Source organism: Geotrypetes seraphini, chromosome 12 (assembly GCF_902459505.1).
Source record: "Geotrypetes seraphini chromosome 12, aGeoSer1.1, whole genome shotgun sequence".
NCBI lineage: Eukaryota > Metazoa > Chordata > Amphibia > Gymnophiona > Dermophiidae > Geotrypetes > Geotrypetes seraphini.
Genome location: NC_047095.1, coordinates 23,547,304 through 23,571,452, shown reverse-complemented (window position 1 = coordinate 23,571,452; position 24,149 = coordinate 23,547,304). Strand labels below are relative to the sequence as shown.

General features: G+C 40.3%; 2 protein-coding genes across 8 annotated transcripts in view; one reads left to right on the top strand and one right to left on the bottom strand.

The window, feature by feature from the left end:
* GLMN (glomulin, FKBP associated protein) overlaps nucleotides 1-17,772 on the bottom strand; it is a 58,750-nt gene extending 40,978 nt beyond the window's left edge. The window contains exons 1-4 of one of the 4 annotated variants that reach the window (XM_033915465.1): nucleotides 17,719-17,772; nucleotides 11,538-11,617; nucleotides 8,747-8,872; nucleotides 2,189-2,308 (exon numbers count right to left, since the gene is read on the bottom strand). In XM_033915465.1, the coding sequence (XP_033771356.1) occupies nucleotides 2,189-2,308; nucleotides 8,747-8,872; nucleotides 11,538-11,576 (285 nt within the window). In that variant the 5' untranslated portion in view covers nucleotides 11,577-11,617; nucleotides 17,719-17,772. Of the gene's footprint in view, nucleotides 1-2,188; nucleotides 2,309-8,746; nucleotides 8,873-11,537; nucleotides 11,618-16,394; nucleotides 16,612-17,436; nucleotides 17,507-17,718 lie in introns of those variants that run through there. The other 3 variants (XM_033915467.1, XM_033915466.1, XM_033915469.1) reach the window with 3 other exon arrangements.
* RPAP2 (RNA polymerase II associated protein 2) overlaps nucleotides 17,401-24,149 on the top strand; it is a 109,597-nt gene continuing 102,848 nt past the window's right edge. For 2 of the 4 annotated variants that reach the window (XR_004536556.1, XM_033915470.1), the window contains exon 1: nucleotides 17,401-17,561. Coding sequence is in view for 2 of the 4 variants with exons in the window: in XM_033915470.1 (XP_033771361.1) it covers nucleotides 17,513-17,561 (49 nt within the window). In the remaining 2 variants the exon portion in view is untranslated. Of the gene's footprint in view, nucleotides 17,562-17,797; nucleotides 17,965-24,149 lie in introns of those variants that run through there. The other 2 variants (XM_033915471.1, XM_033915472.1) reach the window with 2 other exon arrangements.

Genomic DNA, 24,149 nt, shown 5'->3' with positions numbered 1-24,149 from the left:
TTACTTGAAATCATTAAAACTACTGTGGGAAAGCAAGAGTTCAACCATTATGTTACTTTAATTTCTCCCGCACAAAGTGCCAATAATATCCAAAAATGAGAGATCTCATCCATCATCACTTTTTCTCAATTTTATAAAGTTTTAACAATTTAATAATTAATTTTCTTTCAAAAAATTCTTAAAATTTGTTGTTGGATCATCTAAACAGAGTTCCAACAGAAGGAAAAATTAGGCTCTTACCTTGCTAATCTTCTTTCTTGTAAACAGGAATGGTAGTCCTGACCAGCAAGTAAAATCCTCATTAGCTGTGAGGGTTGGAGAGAGCCCACTGTTTTGTTTTCATGCTCTACCCCCTCAGTCGGTACCAAAGCTTCTAGCAAGTCCTAGAGTGCAAACATGAGAGGGGTGCAGGCAGGACAGAATTAATTCTTCGAAGGCCCCTAGGCACAAAAGTACACTGGGCCCCCCTTCCTTCTTCAGGTCAATATAGTATACTGCTGTTACATTATACTGTCCTGACCTGAAAAAGGGGGTTTGGGTCTCTAAAAGTTAGTAAAAAATGTATTAAAATTAGTCCATTCGTTTATAAATCTTTCCTTAATTGCTTCTGATAATTTCAGATTTCAGATAATTCACATTTTGGATTTGTAGGTACTTACGTCATGCAAAATTGTCATTTCTTTAATAACGGCTCTGATTAAATTATGAACTTTCTTATAAATTATTCCTCAAATTATTGTGAAGTGCTTTAGTGACATCACTAAAGCACTGGTTATAAGGTCTGAGCACTTCACAATAATTTGAGGAATAATTTATAAGAAAGTTTATAATTTAATCAGAGCTGTGATAACAGTAGCAGAAGATTTTCATCACAGGATACTGAAACTTATCTCCCTATTAATTAGTTCATTTCTTTAATAAGACATTAACTATTTTTTTCTGCAGCCCTCCAAGTACCTACAAATCCAAAATGTGGCCCTGCAAAGGGTTTGAGTTTGAGACCGCTGTACTATATGGAAGGTGTGGCTTCTTGGGATTTTGGTTTAATTTATGTTTATCATTTCTGGTCTGTTATTATGTATTTAGCATTTGTGTTCTCTGTCTGTGACCGAGGTATTCTGTTAGGATGAAATTTCTATGTAGCATTCAGTTTTCTTGATAGTGGAGGGGATATTGTGAGGGGAGATGGATTTTGTTGATCCTTTTCTGTATTTGTGATTTATAAAATGACAGTTGTACAGCATATTGTTCCTTTTTATACTTTAATAAAATGATTTCAAAATAAAATAGCTATTCAAGACTTGTGCGGATGGGATCAGACAGAGTCCATGGGGACGGGGCGAGGATGTGGACAGAGTCCACGGGGACGGGGAAGGGATGGGGACAGAGTCTGCAGAGGACAAATTTTTCCCCGCATCATTCTCTATTTCTTCAGACTGTCATCTAGTCCCTGATGTCGGACTGGACTCTCAGACCCCTGCCAGAGCTGCACGATGTTGTAGGGGGAGGAACAGAGTCGGCCCTGATCCTGAATAAAACTGCCACTTGAACAGCTCAGTCTGTGCTCAAGCCCACTGTGGACAGAACTTGGTGTGAGGTGCTCAAGCCCACTGTGGACAAACCTGGGGTGAGATTGCACCCAAGGTACGGAACCTGAGCTCTGAGAACTACTGATGCAGACTAGCCACACAGGAATCATGTGAGGCATGTGCCTTTGGGCTACAACTCTGAGAGTCTGTATCTTCTCACAGCCAGAGAAGCCCCGGGGTGACCGGTATCTTCTGCAGCACCAAAAGCCTCCAAATGGACAATAAAAATCCCCAAAATAATAAAAATTAAACTCGATCAGAACTGACAGGCTCCCTACACCTTGCTTGTAGAGAGTAAGACTGAAGTGGTGAAGCTCATTCTAGTGATGGAAGGTGGAGCATGAAAACAAAACAGTAGGCTAATGAAGGTTTTACTCGCTGGTCAAGACTATCAGTCCTATTGCACAAGAATCATAGTTCCATTTTAACAATTGCAATACAAATGCACAGAGATAAGTAGAAAAGCAAAAACAAAGCTTTTATTTTAGAAAACAAACCATTACTCTGACCAAATACAACACGTTTTGTAATGCCAAATCCAAAGAAATCAAATGTGGTAGAAGTTCAGCCTGAATGAAAACCATTTCTTCCTGACATACCTGCACCATCTGGTCTAATATTCTGAGACAAGCCTCTTGTTTCTCACTTTGCTGTGGATAACACCTAATGCATCGAACAAGAGGGCCAACAAGATTCCAACCCATACATCTGATGATAACCTGTAAATCATATTTAAAGAGAAAGCTGATCAGACAGTATGCTATAAACTACATACTGTAATCTGCAACAAGCTAGTTTTATGTTTGAACCAGCACCTCTGTACTGAAACAAAATCACACCGGTTGAGATCACTGGGGTAATTTTATAAAGGGGTACTAATCAAAATTTCTTGCTACCCAGAAAATGCCACAGAAGATCATTACAGATCACTCTGGCACAGAGAGTGGTAGAAAGCTGGAACGCTCTTCCAGAGGCTGTTATATGGGAAAACACCCTCCCAAGGATTCAAGACAAAGTTAGACAAGTTTCTGCTGAACAGGAACGTGTGCTGGTGGAACTAGTCTCAGTTAGGGTGCTGGTCTTGGACCAGAGGGCCGCCACGTGAGACTGCTGGGCATGATGGACCACTGGTCTGATTCAGCAGTGGCAATTCTTATGTTCTTATGTGAGACAGAGCCTGAGTGGAGCTGGAAAATATGTGAACAGTGGCAAAAAGATGTCCTAAGTCATCTGAAAACTAGTGCTCAATATTGTCTTTATCCAGATAATGGTGATGATTGAGGGAATGTCCAGATATTCTGTGCCAATATCTGAACAGTGGCTGGTGCTGAATATCTGAGTGTATATTCGAACCCCTGCGGCTAGCGTTCATAAGAAGCACTGATCACTAAGTTTAAATGCTGACCCATCATGTTCACTGTACTGGGAAAGAATATATGGCAGTCTGGAGATAATGTTTTTAAAAGCATTTTCCCACACATATGACCATTTTCCCACACGTCTGACCAGAAACACACATACTTTTATGCAACCTGGGCTTAGGTGTATTCAGGGGTGGGTTTTGGGCACAGCATGGGTAGAATCATGATTTAAGTGCATACTTTATAGAACACATGTTTTCACACAAATTTTATGTGTGAACATTTACACCTGTTCCTGAGCCAGCAATTTTATGATGACACATAAGGAACCCACCTAACTTAGGTGACCTATTATAAAATTATTCTTTATGGTGGTAATTTTATAAGGTGAAATTTATTCAGACCTCTTAAGTTCCTTTCCTTGAATCCTGCTAGCCAGTCTAGAACAAATGATTTGGCTTATTATGGGGTCCTTTTACCGATTTAGCGTGCGCTAAATGCTAAGGTGGCCATAGAACATAATGAGGTGATGGGAAGGATAGTCTGAAGTACTGCAATACTCATGAATTGAAGGAGTGTGGGACTTTAATATCAGAGGTTAGTCCATCCAAGTTTTCTCCATAGATCACTTTATGAACCATGCAGGCTATCTTGAATTGGATTTGCTTTATCAGTGGCAGTCAATGCAGTTGTTCCTATAGCGAACTTGCCCTTTTGTACATATTTTTTCTGAAAATTAGTCTGGTGGCAGTGTTTTGTAATAGTTGTAGTCTTTTGTGTTCTTTTTCTGTAATGCCACAATATAATGAGTTACAATAGTCCAGGTATGGTATTAGGACAGATTGTGCTACTGTCCTGAAACTGGCCTGGGTTAGGACTGGTCTTATTGTCCTCAGTTGTCTCATCTTAAAGATTTTTTTTTTACTGGTGAGGTGATGTGTGTGTTGAAGGTTAAGTTTAAGTCTAGTGTAACTCCCAAAGTTGTACTTTGGACAACTTGCAACTTAGACGAAAACGGACTTAGACGTTCCTTTCGATTATGCCCCTCCACGGCCACACCTGAAAAAGAAACGAGTTGAATCCCCCCCAAAATCCCTTATAAGACTAGCAAGCACAAATTCAGGATAACTGAAGTTTTTCCAGGTAATATAACATGGGCAGGATTGAGATTTTCTTTTTCTTCAGAATATGGGGGTTGCTCTATAACTGATCTTTGAATAAGAGGTCTTCTACTAAGGATGTGGAAGAATATGAACAATGTGAGGGTTAAGTGACTTGCCCAGAGTCACAAGGAGCTGTAGTGGGGGAAATCGCATATCAAATATTTAATCGAAATGCAGCCCTAGTTAATGCACTTTAATTTGATTTTGCACGCACTTTATTTAAGGAGCCTAATCAAACTACGGTAAATGCCATGTTAACAGGCGTACATCCCAGTCCTCTACTGTAGAATGACAACACGTAAGTTTTTAATACAAATATCTTTTTCTTTTTGGTTGAGTGAATAAGCTAAATGTGATTTATAATACAATAGCTAGGTACATTTTAAGTCATTTTGGAGGAATTTTCTAACTTTAATCTCGTACCTGTGGACAGTTCTACACTTCTCCCTCCATATTTGCGGTTTCAGCAATCACGGTTTTGATTATTTGCATTTTTTAGCTTGCTTGCTCCTCCCCTCAAATTACATCAGCTTACATAGAGAAATCGCTGATTCCAAGCGTTTACAGAGAAAATTGCTGAATCCCAGCACCATGTTTTGCCTCTCCTTCAGGAACAGGCCAGGTCTCCCACCATGTTATTTGCGGTTTCACCATATTCATGTTGGGGGACCATGGCTTTGGCTGCAAAGCCACGAAGATAAGTGTTGTTGCTCTTGTTTAAAGTATATACCTAGAATAATATATATATATTGATTAAGCTTAACAATTTTAAATTATATCCCACAGTTAGTTAGTTGGTTCTTTAATCATTTCATCAATAAATATTTCAATAAATATTTTAATAAATTTATAAAGAAATAAATAAATTTATAGATAGGAAGGAGGTTTTGAAGTAGATGATTACATCATATGCTTTCAGAATGAAGACTTGAAATAACATCTAGGTTATAAGAGGTCTCTTTACTGAGAATTATGCATATTTATGATACTTCAACCTCATTATAGAGTTTGGGGATGAGTTCTATCTTTAAATTAAGTTACTGTTTATAGATCTAAAACAAGTGTGCTAATAAATCTAATTATTTATAATTCAAAGCACTCTAGGTGCAAGAGAAAAATTATAATAAAGGAAGCACAAGTTATCCTAGACCCCCATTTTTGTTAACTTGAGATGTCAAATTGTAGCAGTATAGATTGTTTGCCTTTGCTGAGTTGATATCTTACTTTAGATCAGTGGTCTCAAACTCAAACCCTTTGCAGGGCCACATTTTGGATTTGTAGGTACTTGGAGGGCCTCAGAAAAAAATAGTCAATGTCTTTTTAAAGAAATGACAATTTTGCATGAGGTAAAACTCTTTATAGTTTATAAACCTTTCCTTTCGGCTAAGTCTTAATAATAATATTGTAATTTATAGCTAAACAGACATATGATCAAGAAACTTTTATTTTACTTTTGTGATTATGATAAACATACCGAGGGCCTCAAAATAGTACCTGGCAGGCTGCATGTGGCCCCCGGGCCGCGAGTTTGAGACCGCTGCTTTAGATGTTAGTTCAAATAACAGGGATTCGGTATTGTGCCTTGGCCTGAAGCCATGTTGGGATTTATGGAATCAATCTGTTTTGTCTATGAATTTAGCTAGCTGTGTACTTACATAGAATTCTAGTAGTTTGGCAAGCCATGGAATCCCTGCTAGCAGCCTGAAATTTTCCACTTTAGTCAAGTTGGGGTTTGTGGCTTTGGGTATGGGTATGGGTGTCAACACTATAGCTGATATTGTTTTGGGATAGAGTCTGTTTTCTAAGCATGCATTTACTAGGCTTGTCAACCATAGCAGAAAGTTAGTGGGGGCATAAATCTAAGTAACAATGTTTTTTGGATATTCACTTCAGCCAGCTGAAGATCTCTTGCGTTTTGACTAGTATCTGTCAACTGCAATCCCTTCACTCTTGTTGTATTTGACTGGGTATAGATCTACGTTATCCTCTGGGTAATGTGTGAATGATAACCTCAAGGTACTGATTTTTTCTTGAAAGTAACATGCCAGCTTGTCTGCATCTGGTTGTTGTAATGCTGAACCTTCTGTTATATCTTTAGTGGAGATCAGTGAGTCGTAGATGCTAAATAGATATTTGGAGGAATTTTTAGATTGGGCAATCAGGTTATCATAGCATGATATTTTTGCTTAGGTTACTGCTAGTTTATATTGCTTTATTTTTCTCCTCCAGTTGATGTAGTGTTCTAGTCTTTGTTCTGTCTGATACCCCTAAGAACTGGAAAAGACTCAAAAAGTTGACCATTCACCCATATTCTGGCCCTAGGCTCTGCATATAAGACCTGTATAGCCGAATAAAACCAACCAGTAATACTATAATACTCTAAAAGCCTAAAACAAAAAAAATCCCATCAAATATGATCAAAGGCTTTTTCCACATCAAAACTAATGACTAGTGAGGAACTATCCTACTGACATATTGCTCCAAAGAAGCCAAGATTTACCTAACATTCATGACAGCAGAACAGTTAATAAATCCTACTTGAGTATCTAGTAATATGGAAGGAAGCACCCTTGCCAAATGATTAGCTAAGATTTTTGCCAAACGTTTAGTTTCCATGTATAACAATAATAAGAAATAAAACAAAACAAAAGGAATACAAGTAATATCTTTTTTACTGGACTAACAGTACATTGTTTCATTAGCTTTCAGAGGTAACCCTTCTTCAGATCAGAAGTAAGCAAATGTTGCAATTGAAGCAGGCCATTCAGGCAGGGTTCCCTGAATGGAAGTCTTTAAATACTCATTTTACTCTAGAATTCTTATGCTTCCAGGCAGATTTTCTGGGTCACCAGGCCGCGCAGTGGTATAAAACATAATCTGGCTATTTAAATAAAAACCAAGGACTGTACTTAGAGATATTTGGAGCATTGAGATTAAGCATAAAATTAATGCATCTCAATGGCCACGTATTTGGTCTTGGAGGATAAGATGTACATTGTCTGCGTCTATGAGGCAAACATGGTTTTTCCTGTTGCATAGAGCACTCTGGACCCCTGTTCGTTTACAAAAATTGGATTGCTCTAAGTCTACTAGATGTTGGCATTGTCATCTTGAGGCTGGAACCCTAGATCATTTATTATTTTATTGTCCTCTTATTAATAATTTTTGGAAATTGATCTGGGGACAAATAAATTGTATGTTAGAGAATCATGTGGCCCTGTCATATGATACAGTTTTGTTTGGGATGTCTATGAGGGCCAAAAGTCAAATCTCCTCGAATAATAATAAGCTGTTAATGATTTTAACAGGAGTTGCCATCCAACAAATAACATACAATTGGAAAGACTACAGGGGGTTGAATTACTGTTTCTGGTGAAGTTCGGTGTGTCATGTGTATGAAATGGAAAAAACATTGGCGATTAAGAGAGGATATTATAAGAAATTTAAAGATGTGTGGGGACCATTAATTGATTACTATAATAAATAAATGAATTTATCCCCATTTAGTATGTATAGGGTGGGTTTTATGACATTAGGATGAGTAGTTACAAAAATATTTGGAAAGGGAGGGAGGGGAGGTAATTTATGGTATAAGATGATTGTAAAGTTTCAAGTGAAGAATGTATAGTATGACTTGATTTATTGTACACTTGTTTGTATAATGTAAAAAGGAATAAAGATATTAAAAAAAGAAAAAGAAGTAAGCAAATGTTGACAAATGCCAGTACTGTATATGTAAAAGAAACATCAAAGCATTTCAATGATAGTCTCACAGGAGGAGGAAGAGGTGAGTAAGGTAAAATACAAAGAGGGCTGAGTGGGTGAGAGAGAGACAGAGAGATATGGGTAGGTGGTAAGGTGACAAAGCAGTAAAACTTCATGATTTATAACATGATAGGAAACCAAGATCTTTTGTTGAGTCCTGTCTGGTCCTGTCAAAATGTTTTATCGTTTTGATTTCAAAGGTCTTATGTTCCTGGGTTGTCTTTAAATTTCCTTTAGTATTCTCACTATAAAATCATTGATGGAGTCTTTTCGGGTTGCCTTTTAAACAGGCTATAAAAGCCTAATACCCTCAACCCCACCAGGTCCAGACATATCTTTGGGGGGAGATATAGCCAGCACCCGCAAAGTCCTCTGGACTGGAACGGGACAGCCTGCATTCAAGCGCCTGAATAAATTCAGGGACCAAACCCCGAGTTGATACAAGTGTTAGAGCAGGCTAGCCAGGCAGGTTCCTATGAAAGGGTTGCCCTCCTAGCTGCAGGCCTGTGAAAGCAGAGTCTGTATCCTCTCCCAGGCAGAGCAGTTCCAGGATTACTGAGAACCTCTGTAGCACAGGAAAGTCTCGAAAAACCTCCCAAAATAAGACAACTGATGCAGAGCAGATAAAAAGATACCTTCACAACTCGCTTGCAAAAAGAAAATTGAGGATCTAGGGCACTGTGCAGTGGAGCAGGGAGACGGAGTTGGAAAATGTATGTGATGCATTCTGCAAACCTCATGGGTGAAAATACATTTCCCATTTATCAGGACTCATATGCTGTTTGCACTGGAAACAGTGGAACAGTGTGCATTGTTTTACTGAGGCAGAACTAGTCTCACCATGGCTCTGCACAGCACCTCCTCTCACCTTGTTTTTCTCATCCTGAAAGATCTCTAAGGCCTGAGCTATATGCCCTTCTTCTAAACACCGCTGGCCAGCTGACTGAAAGAGATCAAAGTCTTCTCCATTGAAAGCATCTTCTTGCAGGGCTTGCTAAAAAAAACAAACCCAAAAAAACGCAGTCACATGTTACACATAGAAAAGAAACCAAATATATTCATAGCACCAACTTTATATGTCAATGTGAGATCAAAATCAAATCTCAGTCATTCTAACAACAGAATATCAGAAAATACTGCAAAAGAAGGGCTTGCCACAGAAGAGGTGACTGTCCACTGTGCCAGCCTAGAAGCATGGTAAATGGGGAATATTTAGCAAAAACAGTATCAACATAGTGCACTCCTGAGAAATAACATTAAAAATTAAACTACAGACATCTGTGTCTTAAAAGATATTTATTGATATAAAACAGTCACACAAGAACTCAAAAAGCCTGGATTTACAAACTGCCTTAAGTTAAGCACTAGTGGGCACCTAGATTGTGCCTACTGGTGCCTAACATAAGTGGTTTAATTGGGTTTAAGTGACGCGATAATTGGTCACGCCATTAAGACCCAAGCAAACCCTCATTTAAAAAAATAATTAAAAATAGCCGCTGCTATGCAGCCTCCGGGACCAGTGCCTACAGTAGGTCCCTGGTGGCCAGTGGCACATAACATCACATAAAACTCACTTCTATACCGCAAATACCGGTAAGTTCTATGCAGTTCACAAAAGATTATAAGTACAAAAAATGAGAAGAAAGGCAAGGTATGCCTAATTTTCAAGGTATTTAGTGAAAAGATACGTTTTTAAGACACGTCGAAATTGTAGAAAGTCGAATCCTTATCCCATAATGCTGCTTGAAAGGACAGCAGTCGTTGTTGAAATCTTTTAAATTTACAGCCCTTGGCAGATAGAAAAGAAAATAGTGCAAGTGATTTCCTGGAATGTTTGGAGTTATTGAATGCAAATGATTCTAAGAGATATTCTGGAAGTAAGCCTGACAATACCTTAAAACAGAAATAACCAAACTTGAACTTAATCTGCACTTCAATCGGTAGCCAATGTAATTGACGATAGTAAGGTGTGATATGATCATACTTCTTCAGATTATAAATCAAGCGAACCACTGCATTCTGAATAATGTGCAGTCTCTGCGGATTTTTTGGGGCTCCAGCAAGATGTTACAGTAGTCAAGTTGACTCAAGACCAGAGCTTGCACTAACAATTGAAATAGTGACGCTGAATCCCGGAAGCGGGCGTATTTAGGGGTGGTTCCAGACTTTGGTGTCACTATGCACTGCTGTCCGCGATTCTGACAGAACCCTAGGTGCTGGAAATGTAAGCCTGTTAAACCCTAGCCTATATTTCCAGCACTAAGGTCCCTGCTCACCGCAATTCGTGAAGTGGTCCCTGTCCATGATTGACACGCAGCAAGCACCGCTTCCAGAATCAGCCCATACATGTTTCGCCAAATTGACTGCATCAGAAGTTAGCACATAAAACACAAAGGAATAATTTTCAGATTACATCCAACAGTTGTGCATGTGAAAACTGAAACTGCTGCTACATGGTACTGAGGTGCATCAAATGTTACACCACAGTTAATTTACCTAAGAGAAACTGTTAGAAAGTTCAGCAAAGCACGTTGGGTTTTATATGACTATTTTACATCAGTAAATATTTTTTAAAACACAGAGCTCTGTTTTACTTTTTATTTTTACTTCTTAGGATTGCACATTCTATTTATTCAGTTTTGGCCATTTTTTGTGTGGTGTTCAGTCTGAAGATTAGGCATATTGCTGTGTTTTGGATCAGTTGTAGTTTGCGGATGAGGGTGGCATTTATACCTGCATAAAGTCCAGTTGAGACAGTACTAACATTTGCGTCAGTATTGCAAAGTGATGACTGTGGAAGAAGGGTCTAATCAGTCAGAGTTGTCTAATGCTGTAGAAAGTTTTTCTTAGTATATTGGATATCTGAGGTTTGTACTATGTAGGTCCATCTCCATGTTTACAGTGGTACAGCCTCAAAAACTGCCCAATCTAAGCTCTGGCACATGAAGGGAAAATGACCTTCAAAGTCACCCTCTGAATCACAGATAAAGGAATCGACACAGATAGCCGACCTCCATGGCTGAAGCTGTAATGCTATGCAGTTTAATATGGCACATAAGTATGCAGTTGACACCTGTCAACTGGGAGAAAGTGGTCTATAAGGATAGTGACTTGTCTATGAGGGACTTCACCTTGAGAAAGCATTTGTGTGAAACATGTCGGTGAATTAGCTGTCCCTGTATTCAGACCACAATGAAAAGCTAAGTAATAGCTAAGACTATTAAATTATAGACTTGTATTTAATAATATTTAAAGTTTAAAAATACTAACAAAATATATTTATCGATATTACAAAATACTTTATATGAAATTAAAGAAAAATCTGGATCCTATGACGATTTAACACATAAAGCTCTGTGAAATTATTGAACCCAGAGTGGTGTTTCTGAGGATCATGAAACTGTAAACAGGTGTTATATTATAAGGGAAAATATAAGAGAATATACCTTAACCCGAATGTTGACACTTGTGTGCCATGGAGAAGCCATGTTCAGGGAAGAAGAGAAAGCAGCTGTCATCAAGAAGACTGCATGTTAAGGGAGGTACCCGGCCGGCCCAGCCCTCAAAATGACAAAAGGTTCCTGAACCATCCAAGCTTGCAGTCTTGAAAATACTCAGCTAACATTAGCTTATATTCTTAAGGAAGTGATATTACTTACACATCTCTGTGTTATAGCTCGAAGCTCTTCTATAGCCATCCTATCCAGGGTCTCCTCATCAGATTGTATCTTTGGGAGCCCTGAAATAAAAGATACTGTACTTAGTTATATTACCTCAAATACTGGAATACTAGGAGTATTACTAAAATGTTACAAAGCCTTTACACCCAGAGCTGATTTCATAACCATTTTCTGACTTATTTGTGCATGTTTAGGAACATAGGAACATGATGGCAGATAAAGACTAAATGGCCCATCCAGTTTGCGCATTCACAGCATCCACTATCTCCTCCTCTCCCCTAAGAGATCCCATGTGCCTGTCCCACGCTTCTTGAATTCAGACAGTCTTTGTCTCCATCACCTCTACCGAGAGACTATTCCACACATCTACCACCCTTTCTGAGTTTATCACTTCTTAACTTCATTCCACGCCCTCTCACTCTGGGGTTTCCTTTTTAACTGAAAGAGCCCGCTTCATGTGTATTTATGCCACAAAGGTATTTAAATGTCTCTACCGTATCTCCCCTCTACCACCTTTCTTTCAAAGTATACATATTGAGATCGTTGAGTCTTTACCCTTATACCTTATGATGCAGACCACCAACCATTTTAGTAGTATTCCTCTGGACCAATTTCATCCTGATAGAAATCTAGGAGCCAACTCAAAAACTTAGGAGCTAGCAGCTTATACCTCTTTCACATACACATACACTAAGGGCTCCTTTTATCAAGGTACAAAAAGCTGCCTCTGACCCCAAGTGGTATTCTCACAGTACTACTGCAGGGGGTTAAGCTAGCAAATAAGGACTACACATGTCATTGTTGGCACACACTGTAATTTACCATGCACTAACTGCAAAGCCCATCCACTCTCACTCTTTCTATCTCTCATCCTCTGTAATCCAGCATTTTATCACTTCTTCTCTCTTTCTCTTTTTCGGTCTAGTTTCCACTCATTTCTCACCATTGCTAAGCAGTTACTATATGGCATAGGGGGGACATTTTTGATATGACACTCAAAACATCTACAAATCTCTTCCCGAACATAACAATGTTTGAACCAGAAAAGTATCTATTTTTTGTTTAAAAAATTGCTATTTTCCAGATGTTTTATGCTCAGGACATATATCTTTATGTACCATTAAAAAAAAAAAAAGTCCTAGAGAAAAACATACTGGAGGATTAAGAGGGATGCGATTCATGCCTTAATCCCTCCAGTGGTCAGTTATGGCACCTTTTTGTGATGTAGTCATGGCTGAAACGCATCTGTATTAAAACTAATTTGGGCCCCAGCCAGTTTTATTTTGTTCCATTATTTAAGACAATATAAAAGTATGAATATTTATCATATTCTGGTATTTATGAGTGATCATTTTGATATGTTGTGTTAGAGTTCTATAAGTGAATTATATACATTATGTGTGTTTTTATTGTAATCTGCATAAGCTGTATTCTCTAATATCACTGGTAAAATCCGATAGGCTGCTGTAGCGGTCGTAAATATAATGATTCAAAAAAGGCGAGCCATTCTCAAAAAGCCACACATGCAAATGAGGTTCATGGGGGGTTGCAAATTTACATGAGATCAGTCAACCAGCTATAATGGAGAATTATACTTGTTTAATATATTAAAGAGTCCATTTTACTACCATTTTTTAATAGTGATGACCTCATTGTACTACATTTATATAGAGTCAGAGGCTGCGAGGACGCTCGAAAAACACCAAGGGCTCCTTTTACTAAGCTGCAGTAGCGCTTTTAGCACACGCTGAAGATTAGCGCGTGCTAACCCCCGCATTACGTGGAAAAACTAACGCCAGCTCTATGGAGGTGTTAGCGTCTAGCGCGCGCTAAAACCGTTAGTGCAGCTTAGTAAAAGGAGCCCCATGTTTTTCAAGTTTCATTTAAAATTTGATTCCATTGCTGATCTGAAATTCTAAGTGAGCCGATCTGATAATCGGAGGGTAAAATATTAGCACACTAAACCAACTGGAACCAGTTTAGTGGCCATTGCTAAAGGTACGGTAAGTTTAGAGAATCCGGCCCTTTTTATCACTGAGAAATGTCCACACCGGCCTGACCAAATATGCCAACATATCCCCTAGCAATTTCATATCTGAGTTCTGAAAATCTTTATTTGAACATCTTCCCATAAAAGCCATGCACTTTGGGGAATTTTTTTCTATTTTGAAAACGAGTTCCTTACTGCCTGTTTTACAAAGCTGCGCTAGCGGCTGCCACATGGCAACGGCCCCAAAGCCCTTTAAATCTCTATGGGTTTTGGGCCATTACCGCACCGCAGCTGCTAGTGTGGCTTTGTAAAACAGGTTCTTGGTGTATGCTAAGCAATAAAGCCAGAAATTATGAAAGGTTGGTCAATGTTGAGACCTCCTTGTAATTTTCCCAACTATTAACAGACCCTCAGAAATGCCACCAGCCACTCAAATGCATATCATAGTGGTTGGATTTATATATTAATTCCTCACTGGGTCAATCAAACAATTTTTTTTTTTTTTTTTTATATTGATGATTTTCAAAAAGTGCATCAGTGCATAGATAAAACTTTTTATAAATATAAAGCTAATACTTAGCTTAGCTTAGGTGGTCCACTCTAAGGGATCCTGTCACCGACATGTTTCACCCTGCTTGGGTTTCTTCAGAGTTGTAATCCCTCAGTTAGAGTTGGTTTTCCACAACGCGACCACTCCCAAGATTGGTAAAATTACAAGGAGGTCTCAACATTGACCAACCTTTCATAATTTCTGTTGATACGTATTTCCCATCTAAATAGACTTTCTTGACTAAATAATTTACATCAAGCAATAAAGCCAAGCACTAACAAAAAAACAGGCCCCAAAATGCTACAAATAGATTTTGAAAGGAGAATCTGCCACTCCTTCTCTCAGAATATACTTTGTCTATTTAGAAGGCATACATTTATAAAAATCATATTTTAATTACAAAGTTAATAAACCAGTTGCTAGAACATAAAGTAAACTTTATATACTATGGATACTTAGGAGGCAATAATGTGTGTGGTCCCCTTGCTAATCAACAGTAACCCCCTCATTGAGTGTCAGAGCAGTTACCGCCATTACTAGTGCTAAAACCCGCGCTACGCATTAGTAAAGGAGGGGGTAAATTTGTTAAGTCTTAAAAAAAAAAACCACCACTTTAAAAATAGAGAATCTGTAGAGACCCATTTACAAATAAGCAAAGATACTTTATTAATCAGTTAGAATACATACTTTGCAAATGCTGCAAATAGATTTACATTAGGGCCAGAGTCTCTAATGTAAATATAAAATATAAATCAGGGGTGCCCAATACATCGAACGCGATCGACCAGTAGATCGGGAAGGCAAAGCGAATCAATCGCGGAGTCCATCCGTGATAGACTCGTGTTGCCGTCCCGATCTACCGGGCCTATAAGCCTTCCTCTCCCCCAAAATCCCCCACCGCCGCCCCAAGCTCTCCTTGCAGAAGCATCAGACCAACCAGCATTCCTCTCCCTGACATCAATTCTGACGTCGGAGAGGAAGTTCTGGGCCAGCCAATCGCTGCCTGGGAGCGGAATGCTGGTCAGCACCACGCTTCTGCAGGGAGAGCTTGGGGCGGCGGTGGCTTGGGGGCCTGTTCCCCGATGGCGGCAGCGGCAAACCTAGTGGCTTAGGGGAGGGCAGGGAGAAAGAAAGAAAGGAAGGGGGCAGGCAGGGAGGCAGAAAGAAGGGGGGGCAGGGAGACAAAGAAAGGGGGAACAGGGAGACAGAAAGAAAGGGGGCATGGAGAGAGAGAGAAAAAGAAAGAAAGAAAGGGAGGCAGGCAGGCAGACAGAAAGAAAGAAGGGGCAGGGAGAAAAAAAATTCGGGGAGAGAATGAGGTCTGGAGGAGAGGAAGCATACAGGAGGCTGAAAGAAGGGAAGAAATATTGGATGCACAGTCAGAAGAAAGTGCAACCAGAGACTTATGAAATTACCAGACAATAAAGGTAGGAAAAATGATTTTATTTTCAATTTAGTGATCAAAATGTGTCCATTTTGAGAATTTATATCTGCTGTCTATATTTTGCACTATGGCTCCCTTTTACTAAACTGCAATAGCGTTTTTTAGCGCAGGGAGCCTATGAGCGTCGAGAGCAGCGTGGGGCATTCAGCGCAGCTCCCTGCACTAAAAACTGCTATCGCAGATTAATAAAAAGGGAGGGGGTATATTTGTCTATTTTTGTATGGTTGTTACTGAGGTGGCATTGCATAGAGTCATCTGCCTTGACCTCTTTGAAAAAAAACCGGAATATGAATGATAATTAACATTTTCTCTGCCTTTCAGTGTGCTTTGTGTTTTTTAAAAAATCTTATTGTTGGTAGATCATTTTGACTTGGTCATTTTAAAAGCATCTCACAAGCCTAAAAAAGTGTGGGCACCCCCGATATAAATACTCCAGTTGATGAGAACCCTCAATCTATGTCAGCTGAAGACTTTCCTGAAGTTGACCAAAACTCCCTTTTACCAAGCTTGGTAGACAGCAGCAATGTCCCTAAGCCACAGATGCTGGTTTCTCAGTGGCTCAAGGATTCTGCCAGTGATTGCTATGCTTGGTAGAATGGAGTTCTGGCAACCTTTGAAGGAGGTCCTCAGCTGGCAGTGCTTGGGGGTCCCCACCAGCTACAGCAAGGGTCAGCAAGTATTTAAACACTGGAGAAATAAAAACAGAAATGCATTTTCTTACACAATACAAAGACTTCTGCTATATACATTTTCCAAAGCTAATATATTTCAGTCAATAAATTCATTTTATTAACTTCGTTGTCTGGAGATTTATTTTGCCATCAATTCGGCTTGTTTTTATTTTTTGCTGACCTGTATTCTACAAATTCCTCTTCAAACAGTTGCTATCAGTCTTTTCTTCTCTCTCCTGTCTTATCATATTCCCTCACTACAACTGCCTCTGACATATTCAATTTTCCATTAATTTCTTTCCTCTTTTCTACCTAAGTCCATTCAAATTTTATCTTTTTTCCCTTCTCTTTGCTTTTCAGCTATCTATCAAATTTCCATCTTCAGTCTACTCCCCATTACCATATTTTCACCTACTATAATCTCCATCCTCTGCTCATTTATTTCCCTGCCAAACCTCTCCTCTCCCACATGGTGCTACCATTCCCACCATTTTCATCTCTCCCTCCCTTCCCGCCATCACCATGGCCACAATTCCTCCCTCTTGCATCCCTTTCCATCTGTCCCACCATTCTCTTTCCATAACATCCAATATTTCTCCCTCCCTCCTCTTCACCATCACCATGTCCAACGGCTTTCCTTTTTTCTTCCTTTCTCCTTGCACATATATCCAACTGTTTTCTCACTTTCTCTTACCACCCTCAGTCCGTACAGCATTTCTCTTACCCTCACTTCCCATGCATCATCTCTATTTCCTTCCCACCCCTCCAGCCCCTGAAGCATCTCTCTTGTCCTCCCTTCCTCCCACAGCTTGCACTGCATTAGAGAATGACAATGGGACACGTTTTTCCCCCGTCCCCGCGGGAACTCATTTTCCCGTCCAGTCTCCACGAGTTCTTTTCCTGTCCCTGCCCCATTCGAGCTCCGTCCTCATCTGCATAAGCCTGAAACACTTTAAAATCATGAGTGTTCAAGGCTTGTGCAGTTAAGGCAGAGCTTACAGCGATGGGACAGCGACAACGACAAAACTCACGGGGACAGGACGGGAAAATTGAGTTCCTGCGGGGACGGAGAAAAATGTGTCCCCCCCCCCCCGTGTCATTCTCTATACTGCATCTCTTATCCCGCCCCACCCCATGCAGTTGGTTTTTCTAAAACACGCTGCTGGCGGCTGACCCGAAAGACCTCCCTCTAATGCGCTTTGCGTAAAGGAAGGTGATTTTACATTTTCAGCAGGTTGTCGCCCACCGACGCTGCACCCTGCAAATGACCAAACCCGGGCAAAAGAAGAAACTGTCCAGATGCCGGGTCGGAGCGCTGACAAGAGGACACGTCCAGTAAAGACCTACGGTAACCCTACGCCAGCCACCCCCCCCTCCCTTTCCATCCCTCCAGCCGCGCAGCATCTCTCCTGCCCTCCCTTCGTCTCTCGTATCCTCCCGTCCCTTCCCCTCGGCACAAGCAGTTCGTTTGCTAAAAGACGCCGCCAATAGCGGCTCTTACGCACCGCCAGCGGATGACCCGGAAGGCTTCCCTCTGACGCGGTTTGCGTGAGGGAAGGCTGCCTAAAACGGCGTCAGAGGGAGGCCTTCCGGGTCAGCCGCCGGTAGCAGGTTGTAGCGGCGCAGCTCTTTAGTCCGAATTCACCAACGCCAAGCTCTTCAAACGGCAAAACCCGGACAAAAAAAAAAAAGAGAGCCCGGCCGGACGCAGCGTCGAAAAGAGAGCATGTCTGGGGAAACCCGGACATACGGTAATCCTACTTGAGCATGTCTAATAATGGTGATGGGGCTTGGGTTTATAAGAGGGCGCCTATGTGACAAGTCCAGAAAGGTGCCTAGTTTGTGAAGGCAACGCAGAGAGAATAGGGTGTAGATTATGGGCTTTCTTTAGAGGGGGAAGGGGTAGAGAGCTCAGGTTATTAGGGGAGGGGGGGTCTCACTTTCTAGGTTATTATTTCCCCTTGTCTAACCTTCCATATCATCTTTTGTTTCCTTATTATTGTACGCTCTTACTCACATTAAAGATCTGTTCTCACCCTTTTTGTAGCCTTTTGCCACTTTGTCCCCTTTCCTCTGTATCTCTTGCCTTTGCCTCACCCCCCGTTCTTAGCATCCACTGCCCTGTGCACTCCATACGGTCTTCCTACTTCTTCCTCCAACAAACTCCCAAATATCTCCTCAAATATTCATTTACATTGTATTTCCTGTGTCTTTCCCAGCATTGAGTCATTTATCCCTCCATCTCTCCTTAACTTTAGTCCTCCACTTCCTTCTTTTTTTTTTTTTTTTTTTATTTATTTAAAAAATTTACACATTTATTGTCAAGCATATCATCTTGTACAGAAAGTGAGATCAAGAAAACATAATAATATTATTTACTCTCAAACCTGAAAGCAATTCAAAATAATAAAGAAAGTATACATCCTAACTTAATCACACACTAGTCCTCAAATTAAGATCCAAGATTAACGATAAGAGTAGAAATTAAATTAAAGTAAAACGTTTTAACAAGAAAAATCACTTAAGCTACTACTGAGAAGTGAGCTAATTATTATTATCACAATGGTACAGATGGTTCTACAGACTCAAGACGTTTCGCAGAAAGGAAAGTAGTCAAGTGAGCTGGATCTACAAATACATATTTCAAGGAACGGTATCTTATGACACATTTACAAGGATACCTAAGAAAAAATAAACCCCCTATTTGAGTCACTCCTGGTTTTAACATTAAGAATTCCCTTCTTCTCTTCTGAGTCTCTCTCGAGACATCAGGAAATATCTGGATATGAAACCCCAAAAAGTCCTTGGCCCTATTTTTAAAGAAAAGTTTAAGAATCCAATCCTTGTCTGGGGCCAAAGCCACAGTCAATAAGAGAGTGGCTGGAATAGCCAATTCTCTATCTGATTGCTCTAACAAAGTGGAAACGTCCAAGGATTCTTTCTGTGGTATTCCTTCATCTTCTTTCTTTTGAGGATCCTGATTTCTTATAGGTAAATAATAAACCTTTGTAAGAGGTGGTAAAGCATTTTCAGGTATTTTAAGAATTTCCAGAAAGTATCGCTTTATCATATCTCGTGGAGAAATTGATAATACTTTAGGAAAATTAATTAATCGTAAATTATTAATCCGAATATTGTTATCTAAAGCTTTCAATTTTCTCTGCATAATCATATTGTCTTTAACAAATAAATCTTGGTTACTCTTAATTGTTTTAAGTTCTTCTTTTCTTCTTGGATATCTAATTTCAGTGATACAGTCTCTTCCTTTAAAGTTTTTATCTCTTCTTTCTGGATTTGTATTTCTTTGTCCAAATTTTTTACCTGTAAGTTAAGGGCATTTCCGAAATTGGACACTAAGTCCCAGAGAGAGTTTAGAGTGACTTCAGAAGGTCTAACAGGAGAAACAAAAATTGGTTGTGTCATTAATAAGTGTTCACTCGGCTGTTTTACCTCTCCGGAGCCTTGATCCCCTTTAGCTGGAGTTGTTCCTACCGCCGGTTTTTCTAAAAGGAGTAACTCACTTTCAGCTTCTTCCCCTTCTCTTAGGCATGTTCCAAAGGTAAGAGAGACACTCGTACGCGTCTACTCAGCAGCAGCAAGCGGCAGCCATCTTGGCCCTCCACTTCCTTCTTAATCCCCCATTCAAAGCTTCCTCCAAATCCTATTCTCAGCATCAGCCCCTTCTCCAAACTCAATGTCCAGCCCCAACACCGGCCAGCCTTGTTTCCTCTAAACTGATCTGCAGCCCTCCACCTACAGTCCTGGTGGGAGTAGGGTGCTATTTTCACTATAACATTTTTAATCGTGAAAGATGGGCAAACTCTTCAGGATTCCAGGGAACCTGCCTGTCTCCAGTGATTGAAAATACAGTATTGAAGCACTACCCCCTACTTGCAGTTGGAGGACTCCCACTCAGCTTAGGAGGAATTATGCCGGCCAGCATCAATTCCCCCCCTCCCAGAGTCAGCCATCTAACCTCTTTATTGCAGCCATAAGATCAGACCCTTTTAAAATGATGGTCTTGATAAAGGCAGTATATAAGTGCGTTAATAAACATAAACATGCCTCTTCTTCCAACCTAATATCTGCGAACATCAGCCTTTAAGCCTATTGGTAGAGCTACTGCCTCAGCACCTTAAGGTTGTGGGATCAAATCCCAGTGCTGCTTCTTGTGACCCTGGGCAAGTTACTTAATACTCTATTGCTTGGGTACAAAATAAGTACCTGTATATAAGTAAACCACTTTGAATGTGTAACCACAAAAAGATAGGATACAAGTCCTTTTCCCTTTCTCTTCCCCCACAAGTCTAGCATCTTGCTTCTCTCTCTCTCTCTCTCATCCTCTGCAGTCCAGCATCTCGCCTTTCTCTCTTTCATCCTATACAGTCAAGCATCTCCCCCTCATTTCAAGTATTTTCTCTCCCTTCCACACTCCTTTTTAACCTCTGTTGCAGCTCCTTTAGCACAGAAGTCCCGACCCTTCCCACATTGCATCTCCAGCACTCTTCTTCTGCCCTTTAAAGGGCCCAGAAGACTGGCGCAAGATCATAGCCCAACACAGTGAGGGGGAGGCCTAATTGCCCCCCCCCCTCACTGCACCAGAATGTTTTCTTCGGCAGGAATCATCGCCTCCTCTCACATCGCATCTCCTACCCTCCTCTTCATACCTTTTAAAGGGCCCAGCAGACCAGCGAAGGATCACAGCTCATCATAGTGAGGGGGAAGGGAGACCTAATCGTCCCCCTCTCACTGTACTGGAATGTTTTTTGGGGTGGGAAACCCCGCCTCCTCACAGATCGCCTCTTCGGCCCTTTAAAGGGCCACTGAGCAGGTGGGTTCCCCCTGCTGAAGGGCCACGCCAAAGGGCTCTTTGGACCAAGCTAGATACTATGCTCAAGCCCTCCCAGAGACTACACCAAACAATGAAACAAAAATATTTGGACTATATACTCACCATGTGATTTCCCAATCTAGTAATCACAGGTCAGGGTAGATATGGAGACCTTGGGAACAATCTCCGCAGGAATATAACTAAAGCTAGGTCTAGCTGCATTTAAAAAATCCCTACCATACCCATAAGTCCTAAGGGATGCACATTATCAGCTGCTATAGTCAATGCCAGATCAATAAATAATAAAGATATTAGCCTAACATGCCCTAACAGATAAAAAGTGGGATATTTTTCTGATTATGATTAAAAGATAATGAAGGTGCTACTCTAGGTATATTATGCCCCCCCCCCCCCAGGCTATTGAGCACTTGCCTGCTCTCATCCTGACAAGGGAGAAGGGTAGCTGCCATTATTAGATCCACTATAAACCCTTGACTTGTTGGCTTATAATACTACAGAATAAATAACAATTTATTATTTCTATAGCACTACCAGGTTCATGTAGCACTGTACATTGTAAATTCAAGAGACCTTCAATGTCTTATCTTCTCAGTAGGCCACGACAAAAGATTCATCTTTGTTTTAATCTACCGTGCACCCCAATCACCTATGAACACTCTAGATCAACTAGCTATCATCAGTAAACTGCTGGTATTCCACAAACAGATAATTGTCCTAGGGGATTTTAATTTTCAAAACTATTCTGCAGTTATGGGAGCTCCGCAAGACTTTACGATAACTCTGTTGGATTTAGGCTTCTCCCAGATGGTGGGCTCTCCCACACACTCCTCAGGTAACATATTAGAGCTGATTTTCACCTTAGATGTATTTCTCTACAAGGCTAAAACCTAACTTCACTTACATCCCAGTACCATGGTCTGACTACTATCTTATCACATTTACATTACATTACATTAGGGATTTCTATTCTGCCTGTGCCTTGCGGTTCTAGGCGGATTACAATATAGAAGATATCTAGGCAATTCCAGTAGAATTACATTACAGGATAAGTGTAAGTTACAGGAACAGTAAAGAATTATGATACTTCAATTTCACAGAAGATAATACGTATCGCAGAAGATAATACATGTCAACTGAATCAAGTTAAATCGGGTGTAGTGTAAAAGAGTTACAGTACATTCTAGATCACAGACAAAGAGATACTATAGGTGGGTGTTTCCAAAGGCGTTGATTGGGAACTCGTTGGGTGGTGGTTAGAGTGATGGGAGATATTTTTTGAACAGTAGTGTTTTTATTTCTTTTCGGAACTCTTTTATGTCTGTTGTTTTGGTCAGTAGTTTTGAGATGTCAGAGTCGATTTTAGCTGCCTGTGTCCCCAGAAGGTTGTCGTAAAGTTTCTTACAATGAGTACCGTTGAGAGGTGGGTAGGTGAAAAGGTTCTGTGTTCTCCTTCTTCTGGGTGAGAGGTAGTAGTGAAAACGGTTGTTTAGGTAACTGGGTGCCGTGCCGTGGGTTACTTTGAAAATGAGACAGTAGAGTTTGAATTGTGTTCTTGCTTTTATTGGTAGCCAGTGAGATTCTAAGTATGCATTGGTAATGTGATCGTGTTTGCTGAGTGAGTATATGAGTCTGAGGGCTGTGTTCTGGATGGTCTGTAGTTTTTTTTATTGTGTTGGTAGGGCAAGGTAAGTAAAGGCTGTTGCAGTAGTCTACAATACTTAGCACAAGGGATTGGACAATGATCCTGAATTGGTCTTTATTAAATAATTTTCTGATTTTTCTTAGATTTCGCATTGTGAAGAATGCTTTTTGGGTGATTTTATGGATTTGTGTTTGCATTGTGCAGCATCTGTCTAAATGTATTCCTAGGATTTTGAGGGAGCTCTGTATTGGGTACTTGATTGAGTTTACTTCCAGTTCTGTTAGGGATGGTTTTTTGTCCTTCTCAAGTAGTAAGAATTTAGTTTTGTCTGAGTTCAGCTTCAACTTATGATTTGTCATCCATTTTTCTACTGTTTCCAATGTAGTTTTCAGGCGTCCTGTGGAGATTGGGTTATAGATGTCGAATGGAAGGAGGATGGTTATGTCGTCCGCATAGCTGAAAGAAGTAATATTTAAGGCGTCCAGGGTTGTGCCCAGGGAAGCTATGAATAGGTTGAAAAATGTGGGAGAGAGGGGAGAGCCTTGTGGCACTCCGCATGGGTTGGTCCATGGTTCAGATAGAATGTCTTTTGATTTGACTCTATATGTTCTAGTTTTGAGAAAGCCTTGGAACCAGTTGAGAACTTTACCTGAAATTCCTATTGCGTCTAGTATCTGGAGAAGTATGGAGTGGTCCACTAGATCGAATGCAGCTGAGAGATCAAATTGGATGATTAGCAGTCTGTTTCCTTGGCTGAGGTGTCTTCGAGCTATGTCTAGTAAAGATACCAGAAGAGTTTCTGTACTGTGTTTGGTTCTGAATCCGGATTGGGATGGATGTAGGATGTTGTGGGCGTCTAGGTACATGGACAGTTGTTGTGCTACTAGCCCTTCTATTTACCTCCTAGTCAGAGTTAAGCCAATCATGCATAAGGACAAATCCCAAGTTAAAACAATTCTCAATCCTGATTTGGTCAATCCTGAGTCCTTTTCTCTTGCCATTTCCAAACTAACAAAAGAATTGGAACCTATAAGAAACTCCCTCAAGAGGCAGCCTCGGCATAAAAACATGTTATAAGAAGCTGGGAAAAAAAGAAAAATCATCAACACGTCGGAAATCATCTCCTTGGTTCACCGAAAACCTGAGGTCAAAACAGAAGTGAGGAAAGCAGAAAGAATATGGCGCAAAATGAGAAACCAGAAAGAGAAATCCCTTTGGAAAAACCTGCTAGAAGACTACAAATCAGCTACCTTGGAAGAAAATAAGGTTTACTTCTCCAACCTATTACTAAAGGCTCCAAATAGATCCAGAAGTCTCTTTGAACTAATAAAAAATTTCTTCACTGCTTCCCAGGGGAATGGTCACTCCCTACAAACAAAATTAGACATTGAAATTTATCCACCTTTATCCATGAAAAAATACATAAAATCCACTTTAGTCTA